The sequence below is a fragment of the Stigmatopora argus genome, chromosome 1 (genome assembly GCF_051989625.1).
Source record: "Stigmatopora argus isolate UIUO_Sarg chromosome 1, RoL_Sarg_1.0, whole genome shotgun sequence".
Lineage (NCBI taxonomy): Eukaryota > Metazoa > Chordata > Actinopteri > Syngnathiformes > Syngnathidae > Stigmatopora > Stigmatopora argus.
The window spans coordinates 30,382,621-30,406,491 of NC_135387.1; the positions used below are offsets into that span (position 1 = coordinate 30,382,621).

At 38.7% G+C, this 23,871-nt stretch overlaps 1 protein-coding gene across 4 annotated transcripts in view; it reads left to right on the forward strand.

Moving 5' to 3' along the window:
* The window catches only part of nckap5l (NCK-associated protein 5-like), a 32,809-nt gene that overhangs the window by 4,239 nt on the left and 4,699 nt on the right, over positions 1–23,871 (forward strand). For 2 of the 4 annotated variants that reach the window (XM_077616235.1, XM_077616257.1), the window contains exons 2-11: positions 5,364–5,446; positions 8,387–8,518; positions 10,239–10,307; positions 10,385–10,423; positions 10,871–10,990; positions 12,353–12,445; positions 14,043–16,375; positions 17,376–17,505; positions 17,575–17,641; positions 19,418–19,654. In XM_077616235.1, the coding sequence (XP_077472361.1) occupies positions 8,387–8,518; positions 10,239–10,307; positions 10,385–10,423; positions 10,871–10,990; positions 12,353–12,445; positions 14,043–16,375; positions 17,376–17,505; positions 17,575–17,641; positions 19,418–19,654 (3,220 nt within the window). In that variant the 5' untranslated portion in view covers positions 5,364–5,446. Of the gene's footprint in view, positions 1–51; positions 189–5,363; positions 5,447–7,361; positions 7,514–8,386; positions 8,519–10,238; positions 10,308–10,384; positions 10,424–10,870; positions 10,991–12,352; positions 12,446–14,042; positions 16,376–17,375; positions 17,506–17,574; positions 17,642–19,417; positions 19,655–23,871 lie in introns of those variants that run through there. The other 2 variants (XM_077616243.1, XM_077616249.1) reach the window with 2 other exon arrangements.

Below are 23,871 nucleotides of genomic sequence, written 5' to 3' on the forward strand. Positions count from 1 at the left end.
GGAGGGATGGAGCGCTGGCGCTCCGCAGATGTTGTAGCGGGGAGGGTTGGCAGGAAATCCGCCCGGCCTCTTCGCCTCGTCGCTTCTTCGCCGGTCTCGGAACAATAGCAGACGGCGTCCCCGCTTGACAAAAGCGCCGATGCCGGTCGGTTGGGCGCCGTCGCCGTGCGCCGCCTCGCTCGGGACGGGTGAGTGGCGTCCCTCGCCGCCGTTCCGCTGTTCTTTGTCCGCTGCGACGCTAAAACGGCTTTGTTTTGGTTCCGAGGTGTGAGGGAGGGAGGAGGAGGGGGTTCTAAAGCGGGGAGGTGTGCTAATCCGCGCGGGTTATTGATACGTGGCCGGGGCCGACTCGCGGGCTCTCCGCGGTTCCCTTCCCCCGACGCTCCGCCGCTAGAAAGACCGAATATTGTCGGAGCGAAGCCGGTGGATTGCGGCCAATCGTGTGTGTCGTGTTCACTTTTGTATTTTCTGCGGTAATGCAAAAATGTCAATTATATGTAATAATATTTAAATAATAATAATAATAATATGTAAATATGTAATAATTATAATATGTAAATATGTAAATATATATTTGAAAAAAAATGAACAAACCTTTTTTTACATTAAAAAATACTATTATTGCTACTGTTATATTATATACTCCTACTGTTATTTTAAATTTAAAAAAAGTCTAGGAATAATAAATTCATAAGAATAATATATTCATAAAACTGAATATTTCTGATTTTCCATTTTTTTATAGGAAAAAAATGAATAAAGTTTTTTTAAATAAATAAAAAAAATATATATATAACTATTACTGCTACTGTTGTATACTACTGTTATTTTTAATTTACAAAAAGTATAGGAATAATAAATTCATAAAACTGAATATTTCCGATTTTTCCATTTTTTTATAGGAAAAAATTGAATAATAATAAAAAAATACTATTATTGCTACTGTTATATTATATAATACTGTTATTTTTAATTTTACAAAAAGTATAGGAATAATAAAATCATAAAACTGAATATTTCTGATTTTCCCTTTTTATAGGAAAAAATTGAATAATAATTAAAAAAATACTATTATTGCTACTGTTATATTATATATTACTGTTATTTTAAATTTTAAAAAAGAGTCTAGGAATAATAAATTCATAAGAATAATGCATTTATAAAACTGAATATTTCTGATTTTCCATTTTTTTGTAAGAAAAAAAATGAATAAACCTTTTTTAAAGTAAAAATTTACTATTATTGCTACTGTCATATTATATACTAATGTTATGTTTAATTCATAAATCTGAATATTTCTGATTTTCCGTTTTTTTGTAGGAAAAAAATTAATAAATCTTTTTTTAAATTAAAAAAAAATCTATTATTGCTACTGTTATATTATATATTACTGTTATTTTAAATTAAAAAAAACAGTCTAGGAATAATAAATTTATAAGAATAATGCATTTATAAAACTGAATATTTCAGATTTTCCATTTTTTTATTAGAAAAAATTGAATAAACCTTTAAAAAAAAATACTATTATTGCTACTGTTATATTATATACTACTGTTATTTTTTATTTAAAAAAAGTATAGGAATAATAAATACATAAAACTGAAATGTTCAGATTTTTTTTCTAAGAAATAAAATAATAAACCTTTTTTAAAATAAAATAAATCCTGTTCATTTATTTTAAATTTTAAAAAACATTCTATGAATAATAAATTCCTAATAATATATTCATAAAACTGAATGTTTCTGATTTTCCATTGTTTTGATAAGAAAAATTGAATAAGCCTTTTTTAATAAACAAAAATACTATTCAGTTATTTTAAATTAAAAAATCCTACCAGGAATAATAAATTCATAAGAATAAAATATTCATAAAATTGAATATTTTTGATTTTCCATTTTTTTTGTGAGAAAAAAATGAATAAACCTTTTATTAATAAAAAAAATCGATTACTATTCAGTTCTATTTTGAATTTAAAAACAGTCCAGAAATAATAAATATATAAAACTGAATATTTCTGATTTTCTAATTTTTTTCTAAGAAAAATTGAATTAACCTTTTTTTCAGTTAAATGTTTAATTTTTTTTAAATTAAGAAACAAATCTTAATACTCAGTTATATTTTTAATAAAAAAACAGTGTAGAAATAATAAATTCATAAAACTAAATATTTCTCATTCTTTTTATATAAATTTAAAAATCTATATTTTTGTCGCAGCCCGGCGGGTGAGTGGTTATCGTGTCAGTCTCGCATCGCAGTTCATGAGTCGAGGGTTCAATACCCGTTGGGTTCCAACCTATGTTCTCCCCCCAACTTGCGAGGCTTTTCACCGGGTACTCCGTCTCCCAAAAACATGCATGCTAGGCTAGCTTGTTGTCTGTAGTATTTATTGTATTAGTCATTCATTTTCACAAGGGTCGCAGAGGGTGCTGAAGCCTATCTCAGCCAACTACCAGATGGGGGACTGCCTGAATGGGTGGCCAGCCAATCATATCTAGGATTAGCCAATTTAGAGTGTTCAACCAGCTAGCCTAGCATGCATGTTTTTTGGGATGTGGGAGGAAAGCGGAGTACCCGAAGAAAACCCACGTAAGCCTGGGGAGAACACGCTAACTCCACACGGCCAGGACTCACCTGGGATCGAACCTACGAGCCCAGAAGCGTCAGGCCGACACGCTAACCGTTAGCTCGCCGACCGTTGTGTCTGCGCCCGTGGCAAAGCTCGCTTTGAAGAAGAAGAAAATGTAGGCCAAAGTCAAGCACGCCGCCGACGCCGCCACCGCCATTGTCTGCGCTCTTCATCTTGGAGGTGGGGGGGGGGGGTCGGGGGGATATCAAAGAGGTTGACGACGTGGGGGAGGTTGCTTCCTCTTTGATCTCCGGCGCCACTGGGGGTGGCAAATTGGCAAACGTATTTTTGGCGAGCGCCGCATCGTCGTCGCTACGCTTTCTTTCGCCCGCCATTCATCCGCTCGTCAATCGCCGAGATTTTATATCGTTCAAAAATGTATACATTCTTTATAGCAGATTTTATGTGATTTTTTTTTTTTGAATTTTTTTTACAGCATTTTTTGTATCAGGAAAGAATGTTTACATTTTTTTACAGCCTATTTAATATGCAAATGTGTATGCATTGCTATAGAGCAATTTTTATAGCATGGAAAAATGTTTACATTTTTTACGGCATATTTAGTATGCATAAGTGTCTACATACTATACAGCATTTTTTATATCATGATTTTTTTTTACATTCTTTACAGCGTATTTAATATGCTTAAGTGTATACATACTATGCAGCATTTTTTAAAGCATGAAAAAAAATGTTTACATTTTTTACAGCATATTTAGTATGCAATTGTATATATACTATACAGCATTTTTTATAGCATGAAAAAAGGTTTACATTCTTTACAGCGTAATTAATATGCATGTGTATACATACTATACAGCATTTTTTTTATATCATGATTTTTTTTTACATTCTTTACAGCGTAATTAATATCATGCAAAAGTCTATACATACTATGCAGCATTTTTTATAGCGTGAAAAAATGTTTACATTTTTTACAGCATATTTAATATGCATGTGTATACATACTATACAGCATTTTTTATATCATGATTGTTTTTACATTCTTTACAGCGTTTTTAATATAATGCAAAAGTGTATACATACTACACAGCATTTTTTATAGCACGACATTTTTTTACATTTTTTACAGCATATTTCATATCATGCAAAAGTGTATACATACTACACAGCATTTTTCATTGCATGAAAAAGTTTACATTCTTTACAGTGTAATTAATATCATGCACAAGTGTATACATTCTATACAGCATTTTTTTAAAATCATGAATTGTTTTTATATTCTTTACAGCGTAGTTATTTTTATATCATGCCAAATGGTATACATTCTTAACAGCATTTTTTATATCATGATTTTCATATGATTTTTTTTACATTCTTTACAGCATATTTATTTTTATATCTTGCAAAATGGTATACATTCTTTACAGCATTTTTTATATCATGATTTTTTTACATTCTTTACAGCGTAGTTCGTTTTATATCATGCAAAATGGTATACATTATTTACAGCATATTAAATGTGCAAAGTATATACATACTACACAGCATACTTCATATCATGCAAAAATGTATACCTACTATGCAGCATATATTTTCTAATGCAAAAATGTATACATCTTATACTTGACGAGCAACCCCGGTTCCCCCTAAGTTTCTACACCGAGGCAGACGGCGAAGGGCAGATGCTCCACCCCATTCCGCTCTAAGCCACGCCTCTAATCTGATTTCCCTCCGACCCGAGCTCGCGGGATCAACAGAGCGCGGCCCGTAGACGGCACGCCACGTAAACAACACAACACGACACGTAGACACGCCTGTTCCAAAGCCAGGAATTAACACGCGAAGCCGCCACCGCCGCCGCCACCCCGACAAATCACGGATAAGCGCCAAATGCGCCGGCGTCCTATTTCGGAAAAGGTTTGGAAAGGGACGGCCTTGCAGTTCTGGGGTCAAGGGTTCGAATCTAGGTGGCTTTTCGCTGTATTGGGGAGTTTGCATGTTTTGGGTGGGGGATGTAAATTACCACATTACTGGGTCACTTCCTGTTGTTCGGTCAACTAAAATCAACAGGAAGTGATCTGTATGCCCAAAAAATTAACAGGAAGTTAACTGTATGCCCAAAAAATTAACAGGAAGTGAACTGTATGCCCAAAAAAATAACAGGAAGTGATCTGTATGCCCCCAAAATCAACAGGAAGTGAACTGTATGCCCAAAAAATAACAGGAAATGATCTGTATGCCCCCAAAATCAACAGGAAGTGATCTGTATGCCCAAAAAATTAACAGGAAGTGATCTGTATGCCCCCAAAATCAAAAGGAAGTGATCTGTATGCCCCCAAAATCAACAGGAAGTGATCTGTATGCCCCCAAAATCAACAGGAAGTGGTCTGTATGCCCCCAAAATCAACAGGAAGTGATCTGTATGCCCCCAAAATCAACAGGAAATTATCTTAATGCCCCAAAATCAACAGGAAATTATCTTAATGCCCCAAAATCAACAGGAAGTGATCTTAATGCCCCAAAATCAACAGGAAGTGATCTGTACAACCAAAAATTGACAGGTAGTGATCTGTAAAACCAAAAATCAACAGGAACTGATCTGTATTTATCCCCCAAATTAACAGGAAATGATCTGTATGCCCCCAAAATCAACAGGAAGTGATGTATATGCCCGAAATTGTCATCAACGGGCCGAGTTTTAACAGCCATGCAGCAAAATGGTCGTCTCAGTTTCAATAACAACAAACTATTTTGTATTTTTGTCTTTCTCAGTCGTTTGCTGCTAACGTTGGAAGAGCCAGGTGCATGATGGGAATGTGAATCTTCGCCGCTCAAAAACGGAGCTGACAACACAGGTGTGTGTCCGTGTGTGTGTGTGTTTTAGCATCCAATTAGCCTAGCATGCATGTTTTTGGAATGTGGGAGGAAAGTAGAGTACCCGCACAAAAACCACGCAAAACATGGCAACTCCACATAGGTGGACTTACCTGGATTTGAACCCGGGGCTCCAGCACCCACTTGGTACCCATAGTTAGCTGGGATAGGCTCCAGCACCCCCTGTCTGCCCGAATAGGATAATCGTTTAATCGCAAAAAACAACAGACAGCCTTAGCCTCCATTTTGTGTCTCGTTGCAATTTGGACGCCGACAGGAAAACGATTAAGGGTCGTGCGCGGGTAGGTCAAGCACCCCCGCTTTCTGAATCGATCGGCGGCTCGCCGACTCTCCGGTTACCGGCGGGGGTTTTTACTCGAGCGCCGGTCGATGATCTTCCCGAAAACACTTTGCGCGCAGATCCGGTTACGACCGCCAAAAGCTAATCTTCCACTCACAATACCATTTTAAAATGTTTTTTTGTAAAAAATAGTTTTCAATTTTTTTATTAGTATTGAACCGACACCCTTGAAATAGCCGCCGTATCGACAAAAAGTGAGATGAAAATGTTTCAAAATCAAGAGGAAGTGACTTCAAATGAACAATCAAAAAGCTGTCCGTGCTTTAAAATCAACAGGAAGTGACCTAGGAATGCTCCAAAGTTAAACAAAACTGATCCCTAATTAAAAAGAAATGGAAAGGAAGTGACCCAAACAAAACCTACAGAAAGTGAAATGCTAAAAATCAACGAGAAGAAATATGTAAATGGCCTCAAATCAACACGAATTGACCCAGTAATGTTTCAAAATCAACAGGAAGTGATCTCGGAATGCCCCAAAATGAACAAGTCACCAAGATGGACAGGAAATGACCCAAAATTGACAGGCAATGCCCTTTAAGGGCCCAAAATGAAAAGGAAGTGTCTCAAAGCCAACAGGAAGTAATTTGAAAATAGCATAAATCAATAGGAAGTGACCACCATGAACAGGAAGTGACTCAAAATCAACAGGAAGTGACCTGAGAATAGGCCAAAATCAATATGAAGTGATCAAAATGAACAGGAAGGTACTCAAAATCAACAGGAAATCACCTGAAAATAGGCCAAAATTAATAGGAAGTTACCACAATGAACAGGAAGTGAATCAAAATCAACAGGAAGTAACCTGAAAATAGGCCACAATGAACAGGAAGTGACCACAATGAACGGGAAGTGACCACAATGAACGGGAAGTGACCACAATGAACGGGAAGTGACCACAATGAACGGGAAGTGACCACAATGAACGGGAAGTGACCACAATGAACAGGAAGTGACCACAATGAACAGGAAGTGACCACAATGAACAGGAAGTGACCACAATGAACAGGAAGTGAATCAAAATCAACAGGAAGTAACCTGAAAATAGGATAAAATCTATAGGAAGTGACCAAAATGCACAGGAAGTGACTCAAAATCAACAGGAAGTCACCTGAAAATAGGTCAAAATCAATAGGAAGTGACCAAAATGACCTAAAAGAACCCATAAATGCTTAAAAATCAACAGGAAATGACCCTGAATCAAGAGGAAATGACTCTTTTTGCTCAGGCTTTTTAAATTCCCAGGGAAATATACACAAATCAACATTCAATTCCCCTGAAAGTTGTGGCCAGTCCTCCTAGTCCAACTGATTTGGACTTCTATCGCCATCAACGGCAAGCAAGAAGTTAAATACCAGGAAAAAAAGTGTATACTTCTATTTTCATTCATTGATTGATTCATTCACGGAAGCGTCCGTCCGTCACCATGGGAATTATTTGGACGGCACTTGGCGAGCCGCAAGATTACGAGCCGGGAAAAAAGCAGGTCACGTGGGACGCTGAGTCCAGATTGACCCGGTTCCGAAAGCATTAGCCTAAGACGGCGGCGGATGAAGGCGACCCGAGGACGCCTGGGAGACGGACGGACGGACGCCCGTCATCGCGGCTTCCATTCATTCGCCGTCACGCGGATTGTGGATGAATGGCGTGCATCTTGCTGCTAGCGAGCCACATGTGGCTCTTTTGAAGGGTGCGTATGCTAACCTGGAAGCTAAAATGTGGAATTCGCTGAGTCCAGAACGCACCAATAAAAGCTCGAGGACTATTTTAATGTTTTATTTTATTGTATTTTTTTATTAGACTGCCTTCTCTTTGATACTCATTGATTAGCATTAGCGTACCAATGTTGCTAAAAAAATTGTGACTTTTTGTACCTTTAAAACCGTTAAAAATGTATTTTATTTTTTATTTTTTAAATTCGACTCGCTTCCCCTTGCATACTCTTTGATACTCATTGATTAGCATTAGCGTACCAATGTTGCTAAAACAATTTTGCGACTTTTTGTACCTCTAAAAATGTATTTTTACTTTTATTTTTTAAATTAGACTCCCTTCTCCTTGCTTACTCTTTGATACTCATTGATTAGCATTAGCGCACCAATGTTGCTAAAACAATTTAGCGACTTTTTGTACCTTTTAAAGCTGTACAAAAAAAATATTTTTACTTTTCTTTTTTACATTAGACTCCCTTCTCCTTGCATGCTCTTTGATACTCATTGATTAGCATTAGCGTACCAATGTTGCTAAAACAATTTTGTGACTTTTTGTACCTCTAAAAATGTATTTTTACTTTTATTTTTTAAATTAGACTCCCTTCTCCTTGCATACTCTTTGTTACTCTGATACTCATTGATTAGCATTAGCGTACCAATGTTGCTAAAACAATTTTCTGACTTTTTATACCTTTAAAAACTGTTACAAATGTATTTTTACTATTTTTTAAATTAGACTCCCTTCTCCTTGCATTGTCTTTGATACTCATTTATTAGCATTAGCGCACCAATGTTGCTAAAACAATTTTGCGACTTTTTGTACCTTAAAACTGTTAAAACGTGCGTTCCAGATGAGAACCATGTCGGACGAGGCGGAGCAGAGAGCCCGCGACGAGGACTTTTGCTCGGACGAGGAGGCCGACGTGGAGTCCTACCTGGAGGACAACTGCGGGGACCTCGTGGATCGCTTGAAGGAGCTGGAGGTCAGTCAACTTACAATTTACATATAAAGTACACCTCTACTTACAAATGCCTCTAGGTACAAACGTTTCAGGTTACAATTTTTTTCACATGCAAATGAGTGACTGGAGATGCGAAAAAGATCCAAGTTACCAAATCCCCCCCCAAAAATAAATGCATTTCCTTATCCATTATTTTATTTTGAAATTCCCCGTATTAAGCGATTACAAACTAAAAATGCAATGTAGCACATATTTTCACACACAAATAGGGCACACGTAAAAATTAAAAATGTACTACAAAATGGACGGCTTTAAGCCCTGCTAGAATGGTTTCTTGCCTCCATCTGGCGGACAAACATGGGCATTACATCTATAACAGCCACAGAGGGAACTATTTCAGCGGCACGGGGTACATTTTCATATGCTTTAATTATTTTAAGGCTTTAATAAATAATTTCCTTATCATTTTCTCTCATTTGTGTGTTTCCTCACATTTTTCATACAAAATTGGGACACTTTGACCCATTTTGAAGGGTTTAGTTGGTAGTTGTGTGAGGACCGTGGAACCAATGAGAGAATTTACATATAAAGTACACCGCTACTTACCACATTTTCAAGTTACGAAAAAAAATATAGAAACGAAGACATGGGGCACAAAATAAAAATTTAAAATGTACTACAAAGTGGACGGCTTTCGGCCCTGGTACAACCGGCTCGTGTCGCCATCTGGTGGACAAAAACAGGTATTACATCTATAATGGACATGCAGGGCACATTTTCATATGCTAATTTATTTTAAGACATTAATAAATCATTTCCTTATCATTTTCTCTCATTTTTGTGTTTCCTTACATCTTTCATACAAAATTGGGACTTTTTAACCAATTTTGAAGGGTTTAGTCAGTAGTTGTGTGAGGACCGTGGAACCAATTAGACAATTTGCATATAAAGTACACTTCTACTTACAAAATTTTCAACATACGAAAAAAAATATAGAAATGACACGGGGTACAAAATAAAAATTTAAAATGTACTACAAAGTGGACGGCTTTTGGCCCGGGTAAAACTCCCATTTCTCCCATTTTTGTGGGTTTTTCACATCTTTCATACAAAATTGGGACACTTTGACCCATTTTCAAGGGTTTACTTGGTAGTTGTGTGAGGACCGTGGAATGAATTAGACAATTTACATATAAAGTACACTTCTACTTACGAAATTTTCAAGTTACGAAAAAAGTTCTGGAACCAATTAATTTCCTAAGTAGATTTATGACTGTATTCTGATTTTTATGATAGAATTATATTATTATTTTAGAATTTTTAATGACCAATTTTAAAGGATTTAGTTGCTAGTTGTGTGAGGACCGTGGAACCAATTAGTGAATTTACATAGAAAGTACACTTCTACTTACCAAATTTTCAAGTTACGAACCAATTAATTTCGGAAGTAGAGGTATGACTATATCTCGAATCAATTTTTCCCCATACATAAGAACTAAATCCGTTTCCACACTGAAAAAAATGCCTAAAAATAGGATATTAAAATAAAAAAGTATGCTTTTTATTGTTCTAATTCACCAGCTACACTAACAAAGCAACAAAGAAGCCATCTAGTGGTTATGGCTGCCATAAAATCTGAATTTAGTGCATACAAAAAGCGTACCAAATTTGAAGTGCGCCCTATAGCTGTGAAAATACGGTAGTCACCCTGAAAATAACCCACGCGTTTTGTCTTTCCCAGGCGGAAAATTCGGCGCTGATTTTAGCCAATGAGAGTCAGAGGGAAGCCTACGAGAGATGCCTGGATGAGGTAACCTTACCCGCCCTGGAAAACCCAAAGAAAAGTCACAAAAAAGACACGAGACTAAAGAATGTTTTTGCTTCCAGGTGGCCAATCACGTGGTCCAAGCTCTGCTCAATCAGAAGGTATCCTCCCATCCCCTTTAACAAATTTGCCCGTCTCTCTAATTCAAGGGTGTCAGACTCGGGTTAGTTCACGGGCCGCGTTAACGTCAACTCGATTTCATGTGGGCCGGACCATTTTAGATATAATATTTAGATTTAAAAAAAAAATGGATTAAAAAAACTGGATTAAAAGCCCTGAATATTCCGTTTTTTGTAGATCTAAAACAAAGTTTATTTGAGCTTTTTTTAAATATATTTTTAGATTTTACAAAATGATTTTTGAACTAAAAACACAGGAAAAATTGATTCAAAAATTACAATTATGAATTAAAAGAACTGGATTAAAATCCCTGAATATTCCGTTTTTTATAGATCTAAAAAATAATGCGGCGGACCAGATTTGGCCCCCGGGCCGCCACTTTGACACATGTGCTCTAATTCTAATTCATATTTTTTTCTACGCGACAGGATCTGCGGGAAGAATGCATCAAGTTGAAGATGTTGGTTTTCGACTTGGAGAAACAAAACCGAGCACTTTGTGAGCTTTTTCAACAGAAGCTGCCACATCACCCCACCGCCCACTACCAGGTGACTCCGCCCACCCGCATTTTTCGGGGTCAATTTATCTAAATTTTCAAATTTTTCTATGTAAAATTCTATATAAAAAAATAAAATAAAATATGCCACTGGTCACCAATTTAAGAAAAAAAACGTCATCGTTGATGTATTTACTCGCATATAAGCCGCATTTGTCGGACAAAAAAATGATGACTGAATCGAAGGTACGGCTTATATGCGCATAAAAACTGCAATCTGACTATGACAAAATACCATAACATCATACAGCCACTGGTAGCAGATGAAAACGTTAGCGTCGATTGCTAATGTTGTCATGTTTTGAGCACTTCCGTTTTTTTCACTATAAATTCGTACCTCTACTTATGAAATTAATTGGTTCCTATACTTTTTTCGTACCTAATAAATTAATTGGCTACAATACTTTTTTCGTAACTTGAAAATTTAGTAAGTAGAAATGTACTTTATATGTAAATTGGTTCCATGGTCCTCATACAACTACCAACTAAACCCTTTAAAATGGGTTAAAAAGTCCCAATTTTGTATGAAAAATGTGAGCAAACCCACAAAAATGAGAGAAAATTATTAAAAAATAATTTATTAATGTCTTAAAATAAATGAACACATAAAAATGTGCCTAGCGCCGCTAAAATATCTCTCCACGGCCGCTATAGATGTAATACCCATGTTTCTCCGCCAGAGGGCGACAAGAGCCGGTTCTACTAAGGCCGAACGAAAGCCGTCCATTTTGTAGTACATTTTAGACTTTTATGTGTGCCCTATGTGTGTGCGTGAAAAATTCCCCCAGAAGAAAATCATCCGCGAAAGCCACGATATTCGAGGGACTACTGTACAGTAATCCCTCGAATATCGCGTTTAATGTAGACCAATAATTGAAAAATCGCCAAGTAGGGTCACCCAAATTCTTACTACTTTTAATTTTTTTATTTTTATTTTTTTGTTTCTTCAGTACTGAGTCCTAGTAGTAGGAGTGGCTTCCACTTACGAGTTTCAACGTGGATTTTCACATTTTTATGAAATTAAAAAAAAAAAATAGAACAGAAAAAAAATCGCAAAAAAAAAAATTATAATAACAGAAAAAAATCGCTTTTTTTTAAAAATTATAATAACAGAAAAAATTTGCTAAAAAGTGAATTCGCGATAAGTGAAGTCGCGATAATCGAGTGATTACTGTAAAACCGCATTGCATTTGTACCTTTTTTTAATTGTATTTTTTATTGCTTAATTAGGGGAATTGTAATCATAAATAAGGGGAGCAATTGGCCGAAATTGACATGTATGGATTGGCAAAATGGCCTCCGTAACAAAATGCATGGATGGAGCTCACCGCAAACCCGTTTTGCATCCGTCCAGGTCCAGGCGGGCCCCCTCCTGGACTACAACGTGGCGCCGCACAACGACTCGGCCAAGCACTTGGAGGCCGCACAGAGCGAAGCACAAGCCAAGGTAATTAGCCATGATTATTATTATAGACTAAAATGTCATTAAGGTTCGATTCCCTCAAACACACACACACGGCTCACGTTAAAGTCTAAAATTTACCAAGGGGATGTTTTCAGCCCTGGTAGAACGGGCTATTGCCGCCATCTAGTGGACAAACAAGAGTATTACGTCTCCCAATATAACGACCGCAAAGTATTTCAGCGGTCCAGGGCAGATTTTCACCATGATTTTTGTCCATTATATTCATTTTAAGACATTAATACATCATTTTCTTATAATGTTCTCTCATTTTTGTGTGTTTCTTCACACATTTTATACAAAATTGGGACTTTTTAACCAATTTTTAAGGGTTTAGTTGGTCGTTGTGTGAGGACCGTGGAAGGGATTAAAGAATTTACATATAAAGTACACCTCTACTTACAAAATTTTCAAGATACGAAAAAAATATAGAAATGATGACACGGGGCACGAAATATAAATTTAAAATGTACTACACAGTGGACGGCTTTTGGCCCTGGTAGAACTGGCTCTTGCCGCCGTCTGGCGGACAAACACGGGTATTACATCTATAACGGTCGCGGGGGGAGATATTTCAGCGGCGCAGGGCACATTTTTATATGATTTATTTATTTTAAGACATTAATAAACAATTTCCTTATAATTTTCTCTCATTTTTATGTGTTCTGTCACATTTTTCATACAAAATTGGGACACTTTGACCCATTTTAAAGGGTTTAATTCGTAGTTGTGTGAGGATCGTGGAACCAATGAGAGAATTTACATATAAAGTACACCTCTACTTACCAAATTTTCAAGTGACGAAAAAAGACTTGGAACCAATTAATTTCGTAAGTAGAGGTATGACTGTATTCTGGTTTTTATGATAAAATTATTATTTTATTATTAGAATTTTTAATGACAAATTTTAAAGGATTTCGTTGGTAGTTGTTTGAGGACCGTGGAACAAATTTGAGAATTTACATATAAAGTACACCTAATGTTTTAATTTTTTTATTTTTTTTGACATCCTAGCATGTACGTTTTTTTACATCCCTAGCGTGTATATATATTTTAATTTTTTTATATTTTATTTTATATTTTGGGTTTTTGACATCCTAGCATGTACGTTTTTTACATCCCTAGCGTGTATATATTTTAATTTTTTTATATTTTATTTTATATTGTATTTTTGACATCCTAGCATGTACGTTTTTTTACATCCCTAGCGTGTATATTTGTTTAAATATTTTTTATATTTTATTTTGTATTTTTGACATCCTAGCATGTACATTTTTTTTACATCCCTAGCGTGTATATATATTTTTTAATTTTTTTATATTTTATTTTATTTTGTATTTTTGACATCCCTAGCATGTACTTTCTTTTTTTTTTTTGACATCCTAGCGTGTATTTTTTTTAATTCATATTTTATTTTATTTTGTATTTTTGACTGTACCATACCTTGAGATATGCGGAAAATTCCAAGCCAATTTCTACCTTGAGACACGAGTCAAATTTGAAATGGTCATTTTATATGAGGAAAATCATCATACGGTCCCGAATCGTATTGCTAAAAATGTCCATTTTGTGTCATCCGAAGGGAAACGGCTACCGTCCCCAGCACCCCTCCCTGGCCCCCAGCTTCCCCGGGGGTCCCGCTGGCCCGGCCGCCTCCATGGAGGCCCTGTCCCCCTTCTTCAAGAAGAAAGCCCACATCCTAGAAGTCCTCCGCAAGATGGAGGAGACGGACCCCCTGAAGTTCCACCCGGCCACGTCCACCTTGTCCTCCTTGTCCTTCTGCGACTACAGCCAGGCGTTGGCGTCCACCGACGCCGTCCTATCCCGTCCCACGCCGGACCTCCGCCGCTGCCCCCGCTCGGACGCCGTCAACGGGGGCGGGGCCGCCGTTTGCGAGGGCGGCAACGCCTGCTGTCTGCACTGCAAGAGGACCCCGGACGCTTTGACGCCGACGCCGCAAGCCGTCCAAGAACTAAGCGGTTTCCTCCCGGCCCCCCCGTCGGAAGACGAGCCCCCCTCCGAACCGGAACCGGCGAGGGCGGACGCCCCGGTGAGCCCGAGCCCCTCCTCCTGCCTCAGCGAGGTGAAAGCGGCCGCCATGGGCTCGCCGTCCAAACTCCTCAAGTTACTGAAGCTTCCCTCCACGGGCGACAAGGCTCCGCCCCCCGACCCGGGGGTCCGCCTAAGCCCGCAACTAACCCGCAGCTCCAGGATCCCCTGCCGCACCAACACCTACGAGGTCTACCACTCCCCCGTCCCGGCCCGCCGCGCCACCACCGCCGAACGATGCCGGCAGCCGCCACCGCCGCCGCCCACTCGCTCCGAGTCCTACCCGGCCGCCCGCGCCACGGCGACGACTCCGCCCCCCCCGCGACCCGACGACGCCCACCAAGATGACTTCTACGCCTCGGAGGCCAAGGCGCCGCCGGGCCGCTCCCCCAGGGCGACGGCGACCGTCCCGCTCTACGAGAACGTGCGTGACTCCTCCTCCTCCTCCTCCAACGGGCGGCGAGCCGGGGACGGGGAGCCCGCCGTCCACGCCGTCCATGCCGTCCACGCCCCCGAGAAAAGAACCACTCTTCCCACGCCGGCGAAAACCTCTTGCGGCGAGAGGAAACTGGTGAAGTCCCTCCCCCTGGCGACTTCCCAACAAAACCCGTCGTCTTCGTCCTCCTCTTCCTCCGACGAAGACGATTCCGACGGTCCGTCGTGGGTTGACCGCCCTCAGACGCCAGAGGGGGCGGACCCCCCCAATCGCCGCCCGCCACCGCCGCCGCCTCCCGCTAGGAGAAACGAGTCATCTTCCATCCCGAAGAGACCCGCGACGGCGTCCAAGTCTCCTGCCGACTCGGGTCACCACGCCTTCAAAGACAGGCTAGCGGCGTTGGGCAAGCTACGCGTCTCCGACGGCGACTCCCCGGGGGGCCGCGAGCCTGAGACCGCCGAGCCCAGACTTTCCAAGTACCAGGATTCCCCAGACGGTAGAACCAGGGGCGGAGCCAAGCCCCCGGGCGCCCCTACGCCGTCCAAACGGGAACCGAAAGCCCACGCGGGACCGCCGTCGCCGAACGCCGACGCGCCGCAGGTTCTTCGCAACCACATCCGGTGCCCCGGCTCGCTGCACCTGCCCCACGACGGCAAACCCGGCGGGACCCCCGCCCCCAATAAAATCCCGGCCAAGTCGCCGTCCAAACCCGCCCCGCACAGGGCCGCCGGAAAACCCGCCGAGGCGCCGCGCTACGCCTCCAAGTCGGCCGAGAGGAGCAAAACGGGCGGCGGTGTTGGCGGCGTGGGGAGGAAGAACCCGTTGTTCGGCGACAGCCTCCCGCCGCCGCCCCCCAGGCCGCCCCCCGAAGGCGAAAAGACGACGGTGGCGTCCGGTTCGCAGTTGACGCCGACCGATCCGCAGTCGGCCATCGAGCAGAAGGTGATGAAGGGCATCGAGGAGAACATGCTGAAGCTCCAGGGCGGGGCGTCGCCGATCGTCGCCGCCGCCGCCGCGGTCGCCGCGAGCGCCGGCGGCGGCGAGGCCAAGCACAAGGCGTCCAACGGGATCGCCGGATGGTTCGGCCGCAAGAAGAGCAAGCTCCCCGCCCTGAGCCGCAAGGCCAAGGACGAGCGACGCGATTGGAGGATCCACATCCCGGCGGTGGGGAAGGAGGCGCCGCTCAAGATGGCCGCCGGCGAGGGAGTGGAGGGACTGACCATCTCCACCTTGATGGAGAAGGCCGAGGGTCTGCGCAGGGCGCTGGAGGAAGAGAGGGCCTACGTGGAGAGGTCCGGACGGGGACACTCCTGCCGGGTGGTCGTGGACAGGGCTCAGGGACAGCTGGCCGTCATGTATCGCGGTGGAGGCGGCGGCGGCGGCGGAGGAGGCGGGCGCTCCGACAACTTTATGCAGCAGCTGCTTAACAGGTGAGCACACCGGGATTCCGTCGTTCGCTAGCATGCTGCTAATGCTAAATATGTAAATATTTGTATCAAAACAACGGAGAGAAAAGAAAATTTCGCAAAATGGGCGGTCCGGTGAAGTAGTGGTTTGCAAGTCAGGCTCGCAGTTATAAGGTCGAGGGTTCGATTCCTAGGTGGGTCCTCACAGTGTAGAGTTTGTATTTTATCCCTGGGCCTCCGTGGGTTTTCTCCAGTTACTCCGGTCCAGGTGAGTGGCTAGCCAGTCTGGCTCACAGTTATAGGGTCGAGGGTTCGATTCCCAGCTGGCTCCTCATGGTGTAGTTTGTATTTTCTCGCTGGGGCCTGCGTGGGTTTTGTCCAGGTACTCCGGGTGATTGGTTAATGAGGCAGCCTCACAGTTATAGAGTCGAGGGTTCAGTTCCCAGGTGGGTTTGTATTTTCTCACTGGGCCTACATGGGTTTTCTCCAGGTACTCCGGGTCTCGCCAACATCCCCAAAATCATGCATTCTAGGCTAAGTGGAAGCTAAATTGTTCCTAGTTACAAGTGATTGGTCGTTTGTGCATTGGTGCCCTGCCATTGGCTGGCCAGAGATTCGGGGTCTCCTCCCACAATGATTGATTCCATTCTTCTTGAACAAAGCTGACTTTTTTTTTTTTAAAGGCAGATTGTCGCCATCTGGCGGACAAAAACAAGTTCTACGTCTTCCATTATACATAATGGATGCGAATGCAACTTTTTCACCAGCAGAGGGCAGTATTTCACCGGGATTTGTGTATCACGCCCTTTACTTCAGTGTTTTTGTTCCAAAATTTAGCATGTTTTATTCGAAAAAATACGGTAATCATTGATTTGCCGTTTGTTTTTAATTTCTCTAAGAATTAACTATTAAAAACAGAATTATTTGAAAAGCATAAGCTAATATTGAGCTTCATTTTCGGACACGTTGCTAGTAAATGCTACTACGGTGCTAAAATGCTAACTGACCTGAGGTGCCGTTTCAGGGTGGACGGCAAGGAAGTGACTAGCGCCCCCCCAAGGCGGCTCTCCTTCGACTGCAAGAGGGCGCCGTCGCTCCAGTCCGGCCACGCCTCCTCCGCCATCGCCGCCGGTGGGGACGACGAGTCGCAAAAGGTCAGTGCCGGCGCCGCCTCCTTTCCGGGCGTGGCCAAAACCCAATGAACGCCCGCTTTTGTCGCGCAGGCCTCCCGTCGGGCGGGCGACGTCACCTCGGACGAGAAGCGTTCGGTTCGCTCGGCGCACTTTGCGGGTGAGTCGCCGCCATTTACACTTTGCTCTCATGTTAGCGGATTCGACTCGACGGCAGGCCGGCGTCGCTATCGATGTACCGTATTTTCTGGACAATAAGTCAGAATTTATTTTTCTTTTTTTCATACTTCCATACTTGTGTTTGTTTCTCTCTGCCTGCCGACAGCCTTATTTATTTATTTTTTTTGACTAGATATCTGGAAAAAAATGTTATGCTAACAAGTGCTTATTTAGCATGTTGTTCTCCATTTGTTACTTTAACACGTTTGGTCTTGTTTTCGTAATACCGTTTTTTCGTGCATATTAGCCGTCTCGCGTATAAGCCGCACCCTTAAAATTGCCTTAAATTGGTTGAATTTGAAAATTTCTCTCGTATAAGCCGCACACATAAAATCACCTTAAAATGGTTGAATTTGACAATTTCTCGCGTATAAGCCGCACCCTTAAAATGGCCGTAAAATGGTTGAATTTGACAATTTCTCACGTATAAGCCGGACACATAAAATTGCCTTAAAATTGTTGAATTTGATAATTTCTCGCATATAAGCCGCCCCTAAAATTGGCATAAAATGGTCGAATTTGACAATTTCTCGCGTATAAGCCACACCACTAAAATCGCCGAAAAATGGTTGAATTTGACAATTTCTCACGTATAAGCCACACCCCTAAAATCGCCTTAAAATGGTTGCATTCGACAATTTCACGCGTATAAGCCACACCACTAAAATCGCCGAAAAATGGTTGAATTTGACAATTTCTCACGTATAAGCCACACCCTTAAAATTGCCTTAAAATGGTTGAATTTGACAATTTCTCGCATATAAGCCGCCCCCTAAAATCGCCTTAAAATGGTTGATTTTGACAATTTCTCACGTATAAGCCACCTCCTAAAATGGTTGAATTTGGCAATTGATTGCGTATAAGCCACACCCTTAAAATCACCTTAAAATGGTTGAATTTGACAATTTCTCACATATAAGCCGCCCCCTAAAATCGCCTTAAAATGGTTGAATTTGACAATTTCTCACGTATAAGCCACCTCCTAAAATGGTTGAATTTGACAATTGATTGCGTATAAGCCACACCCTTAAAATCACCTTAAAATGGTTGAATTTGACAATTTCTCGCATATAAGCCGCCCCCTAAAATCGCCTTAAAATGGTTGAATTTGACAATTTCTCACGTATAAGCCACCTCCTAAAATGGTTGAATTTGACAATTGATTGCGTATAAGCCACACCCTTAAAATCACCTTAAAATGGTTGAATTTTACAATTTCTCGCATATAAGCCACAGCCTTAAAATGGCCTTAAAATGGTTGAATTTGACAATTTCTCGCGTATAAGCCGCCCCCCGATTCCCAATTTTCACCTCCATATTCATGGCTTTAATAGGGAGTACAAATGTCTTACTTTGAAGGGAAAAATCTTCGCACGTAGACATTAAAAAAGGAAGTCATGTGAGAAGTACAACCAGGAAGTAGCGGTCTAGTTTGTCATCCCTAGGAAGATTTTTTCACATTTTATGCAAAATATGTTTTTATTTTGTTGAATTTCATTCATAGATGTCAAAATAAATGTTTAGCATTTTATCTGTTCATCTTTTCTTTATTTTTAAATAACTTCATGTCTCATTTGTGCGTATATAAGCCGTACTCTTGATTCAGTCATATTTTTTTGCGAGAAAACGCCCCCCAAAACGCATTTACTTTTTATACTCGAGTACGACTTGTGTTGACTTCCTGTTTGATGCTAAATTGCAACCGTCCTTCCGGCAGATTCGGGTGCGTCCACGTACACGCTGGACAGCGGCATCGGCACCTTCCCGCTACCGGACGGCGCCCCGTCCAAGGCCAAGGCGGACCCTCGCCGGCCGCCGGGCTCGTCGGGGAGGCGGTCCCGCACTTTGGACCGGGAGCCCCCCTCGCAAGAGGACGCGGACTGGCACCGGCGGCCCGCCGTGGCCAACGCGCCGCCGACGGAGGGAAGGCGCTCGGCCGTCGACGTGCGAGAAGGTGAGCGACCACGCCGCCATTTTTCTCTCGCTGCTGATGACTTCTTACTGATAAATAAGTTGCAGTAGATTTTTTGGTAAAGAAAATTGTATAGTACGGCTTTTTAAAAAAAAAAAACTTTATTAAAAAACGACCATGTATAGTAAGGCCTTTTTTTAAAATAAAAAAACGACATAGTATAGTAAGGCTTTTTTCTTGAAAAAAAAGACAGTATAGTAAGGCTTTTTTATTAAAAAGAACGACATAGTATAGTAAGGCTTTTTTACTTAAAAAAAAAACAACAACATAGTATAGTAAGGCTTTTTTTTCTTAAAAAGAACGACATAGTATAGTAAGGCTTTTTTTCTTAAAAAACGACATAGTATAGTAAGGCTTTTTTTCTTAAAAAAACGACATAGTATAGTAAGGCTTTTTTTGTTAAAAAACGACATAGTATAGTAAGGCTTTTTTTCTTAAAAAACGACATAGTATAGTAAGAAAATTTTTCCCTAAAAAACAACATAGTATAGTAAGGCTTTTTTCTTTAAAAAACGACATAGTATAGTAAGGCTTTTTTCTTAAAAAACGACATAGTATAGTAAGGCTTTTTTTCTTTAAAAAAACGACATAGTATAGTAAGGCTTTTTTCTTAAAAAAACGACATAGTATAGTAAGGCTTTTTTTGTTAAAAAACGACATAGTATAGTAAGGCTTTTTTTCTTAAAAAACGACATGGTATAGTAAGGCTTTTTTTTCTTAAAAAAACGACATAGTATAGTAAGGCTTTTTTTGTTAAAAAACGACATAGTATAGTAAGGCTTTTTTTCTTAAAAAACGACATAGTATAGTTAGGCTTTTTTCTTAAAAACGACATAGTATAGTAAAGCTTTTTAATTAAAAAACGGCATAGTATAGTAAGGCTTTTTTCTTAAAAAAACGACATAGTATAGTAAGGCTTTTTTTGTTAAAAAACGACATAGTATAGTAAGGCTTTTTTTCTTAAAAAACGACATAGTATAGTAAGAAAATTTTTCCCTAAAAAACAACATAGTATAGTAAGGCTTTTTTCTTTAAAAAACGACATAGTATAGTAAGGCTTTTTTCTTAAAAAACGACATAGTATAGTAAGGCTTTTTTTCTTTAAAAAAACGACATAGTATAGTAAGGCTTTTTTTCTTTAAAAAAAACGACATAGTATAGTAAGGCTTTTTTCTTAAAAAAACGACATAGTATAGTAAGGCTTTTTTGTTAAAAAACGACATAGTATAGTAAGGCTTTTTTTCTTAAAAAACGACATGGTATAGTAAGGCTTTTTTTTCTTAAAAAAACGACATAGTATAGTAAGGCTTTTTTTGTTAAAAAACGACATAGTATAGTAAGGCTTTTTTTCTTAAAAAACGACATAGTATAGTAAGAATTTTTTTCCCTAAAAAACAACATAGTATAGTAAAGCTTTTTAATTAAAAAACGGCATAGTATAGTAAGGCTTTTTTCTTAAAAAAACGACATAGTATAGTAAGGCTTTTTTTCTTAAAAAACGACATAGTATAGTAAGGCTTTTTTTTCTTAAAAAACGACATAGTATAGTTAGGCTTTTTTCTTAAAAACGACATAGTATAGTAAGGCTTTTTAATTAAAAAACGGCATAGTATAGTAAGGCTTTTTCTTAAAAAACGACATACTATAGTAAGGCTTTTTTCTTAAAAAAACGACATAGTATAGTAAGGCTTTTTTTGTTAAAAAACGACATAGTATAGTAAGGCTTTTTTTCTTAAAAAACGACATTGTATAGTGAGGCTTTTTTTCTTAAAAAACGACATAGTATAGTAAGAATTTTTTTCCCTAAAAAACAACATAGTATAGTAAGGCTTTTTTCTTTAAAAAACGACATAGTATAGTAAGGCTTTTTTCTTAAAAAACGACATAGTAAAGTAAGGCTTTTTTCTTTAAAAAACGACATAGTATAGTAAGGCTTTTTTCTTTAAAAAACGACATAGTATAGTAAGGCTTTTTTCTTGAAAAAACGACATACTATAGTAAGGCTTTTTTCTTAAAAAAACGACATAGTATAGTAAGGCTTTTTTCTTAAAAAACGACATAGTATAGTAAGGCTTTTTTCTTAAAAAAAACGACATAGTTTAGTAAGGCTTTTTTTCTTTAAAAACGACATAGTATAGTAAGGCTTTTTTCTTAAAAAAAACGACATAGTATAGTAAGGCTTTTTTTCTTAAAAAACGACATAGTATAGTAAGGCTTTTTTTTCTTAAAAACGACATAGTATAGTAAGGCTTTTTAATTAAAAAATGGCATAGTATAGTAAGGCTTTTTCTTAAAAAACGACATACTATAGTAAGGCTTTTTTCTTAAAAACGACATAGTATAGTAAGGCTTTTTTCTTAAAAACGACATAGTATAGTAAGGCTTTTTACTTTTAAAAAAACGACGTGGTATAGTAAGGCTTTTTTAACTAAAAAACGACATAGTATAGTAAGGCTTTTTTAACTAAAAAACGACGTAGTATAGTAAGGCTTTTTTAACTAAAAAACGACATAGTATAGTAAGGCTTTTTACTTTAAAAAAAACGACATAGTATAGTAAGGTTTTTTAATTAAAAAACGACATAGTATAGTAAGGCTTTTTCTTAAAAAACGACATACTATAGTAAGGCTTTTTTCTTAAAAAAACGACATAGTATAGTAAGGCTTTTTTTGTTAAAAAACGACATAGTATAGTAAGGCTTTTTTTCTTAAAAAACGACATTGTATAGTGAGGCTTTTTTTCTTAAAAAACGACATAGTATAGTAAGAATTTTTTTCCCTAAAAAACAACATAGTATAGTAAGGCTTTTTTCTTTAAAAAACGACATAGTATAGTAAGGCTTTTTTCTTGAAAAAACGACATACTATAGTAAGGCTTTTTTCTTAAAAAAACGACATAGTATAGTAAGGCTTTTTTCTTAAAAAACGACATAGTATAGTAAGGCTTTTTTCTTAAAAAAAACGACATAGTTTAGTAAGGCTTTTTTTCTTTAAAAACGACATAGTATAGTAAGGCTTTTTTCTTAAAAAAAACGACATAGTATAGTAAGGCTTTTTTTCTTAAAAAACGACATAGTATAGTAAGGCTTTTTTTTCTTAAAAACGACATAGTATAGTAAGGCTTTTTAATTAAAAAATGGCATAGTATAGTAAGGCTTTTTCTTAAAAAACGACATACTATAGTAAGGCTTTTTTCTTAAAAACGACATAGTATAGTAAGGCTTTTTTCTTAAAAACGACATAGTATAGTAAGGCTTTTTACTTTTAAAAAAACGACGTGGTATAGTAAGGCTTTTTTAACTAAAAAACGACATAGTATAGTAAGGCTTTTTTAACTAAAAAACGACGTAGTATAGTAAGGCTTTTTTAACTAAAAAACGACATAGTATAGTAAGGCTTTTTACTTTAAAAAAAACGACATAGTATAGTAAGGTTTTTTAATTAAAAAACGACATAGTATAGTAAGGCTTTTTTTTTCATAAAAAACGACATAGTTTAGTAAGGCTTTTTTTCTTAAAAAACGACATAGTATAGTAAGGCTTTTTTAACTAAAAAACGACATAGTATAGTAAGGCTTTTTTCTTAAAAACGACATACTATAGTAAGGCTTTTTTCTTAAAAACGACATAGTATAGAAAGGCTTTTTTCTTAAAAACGACATAGTATAGTAAGGCTTTTTTTCATAAAAAACGACATAGTATAGTAAGGCTTTTTTTAATTAAAAAACGACATAGTATAGTAAGGCTTTTTAATTAAAAAACGACATAGTATAGTAAGGCTTTTTTCTTAAAAAACGACACAGTATAGTAAGGCTTTTTTCTTAAAAAACGACATAGTATAGTAAGGCTTTTTACTTAAAAAAAACGACATAGTATAGTAAGGCTTTTTTTCATAAAAAACGACATAGTATAGTAAGGCTTTTTACTTTAAAAAAAACGACATAGTATAGTAAGGCTTTTTAATTAAAAAACGACATAGTATAGTAAGGCTTTTTTCTTAAAAAACGACATAGTATAGTAAGGCTTTTTTTTCTTAAAAAACGACATAGTATAGTAAGGCTTTTTTTTTTCATAAAAAACGACAGTATAGTAAGGCTTTTTACTTAAAAACGACATAGTATAGTAAGGCTTTTTTCTTAAAAACGACATAGTATAGTAAGGCTTTTTTTCATAAAAAACGACATAGTATAGTAAGGCTTTT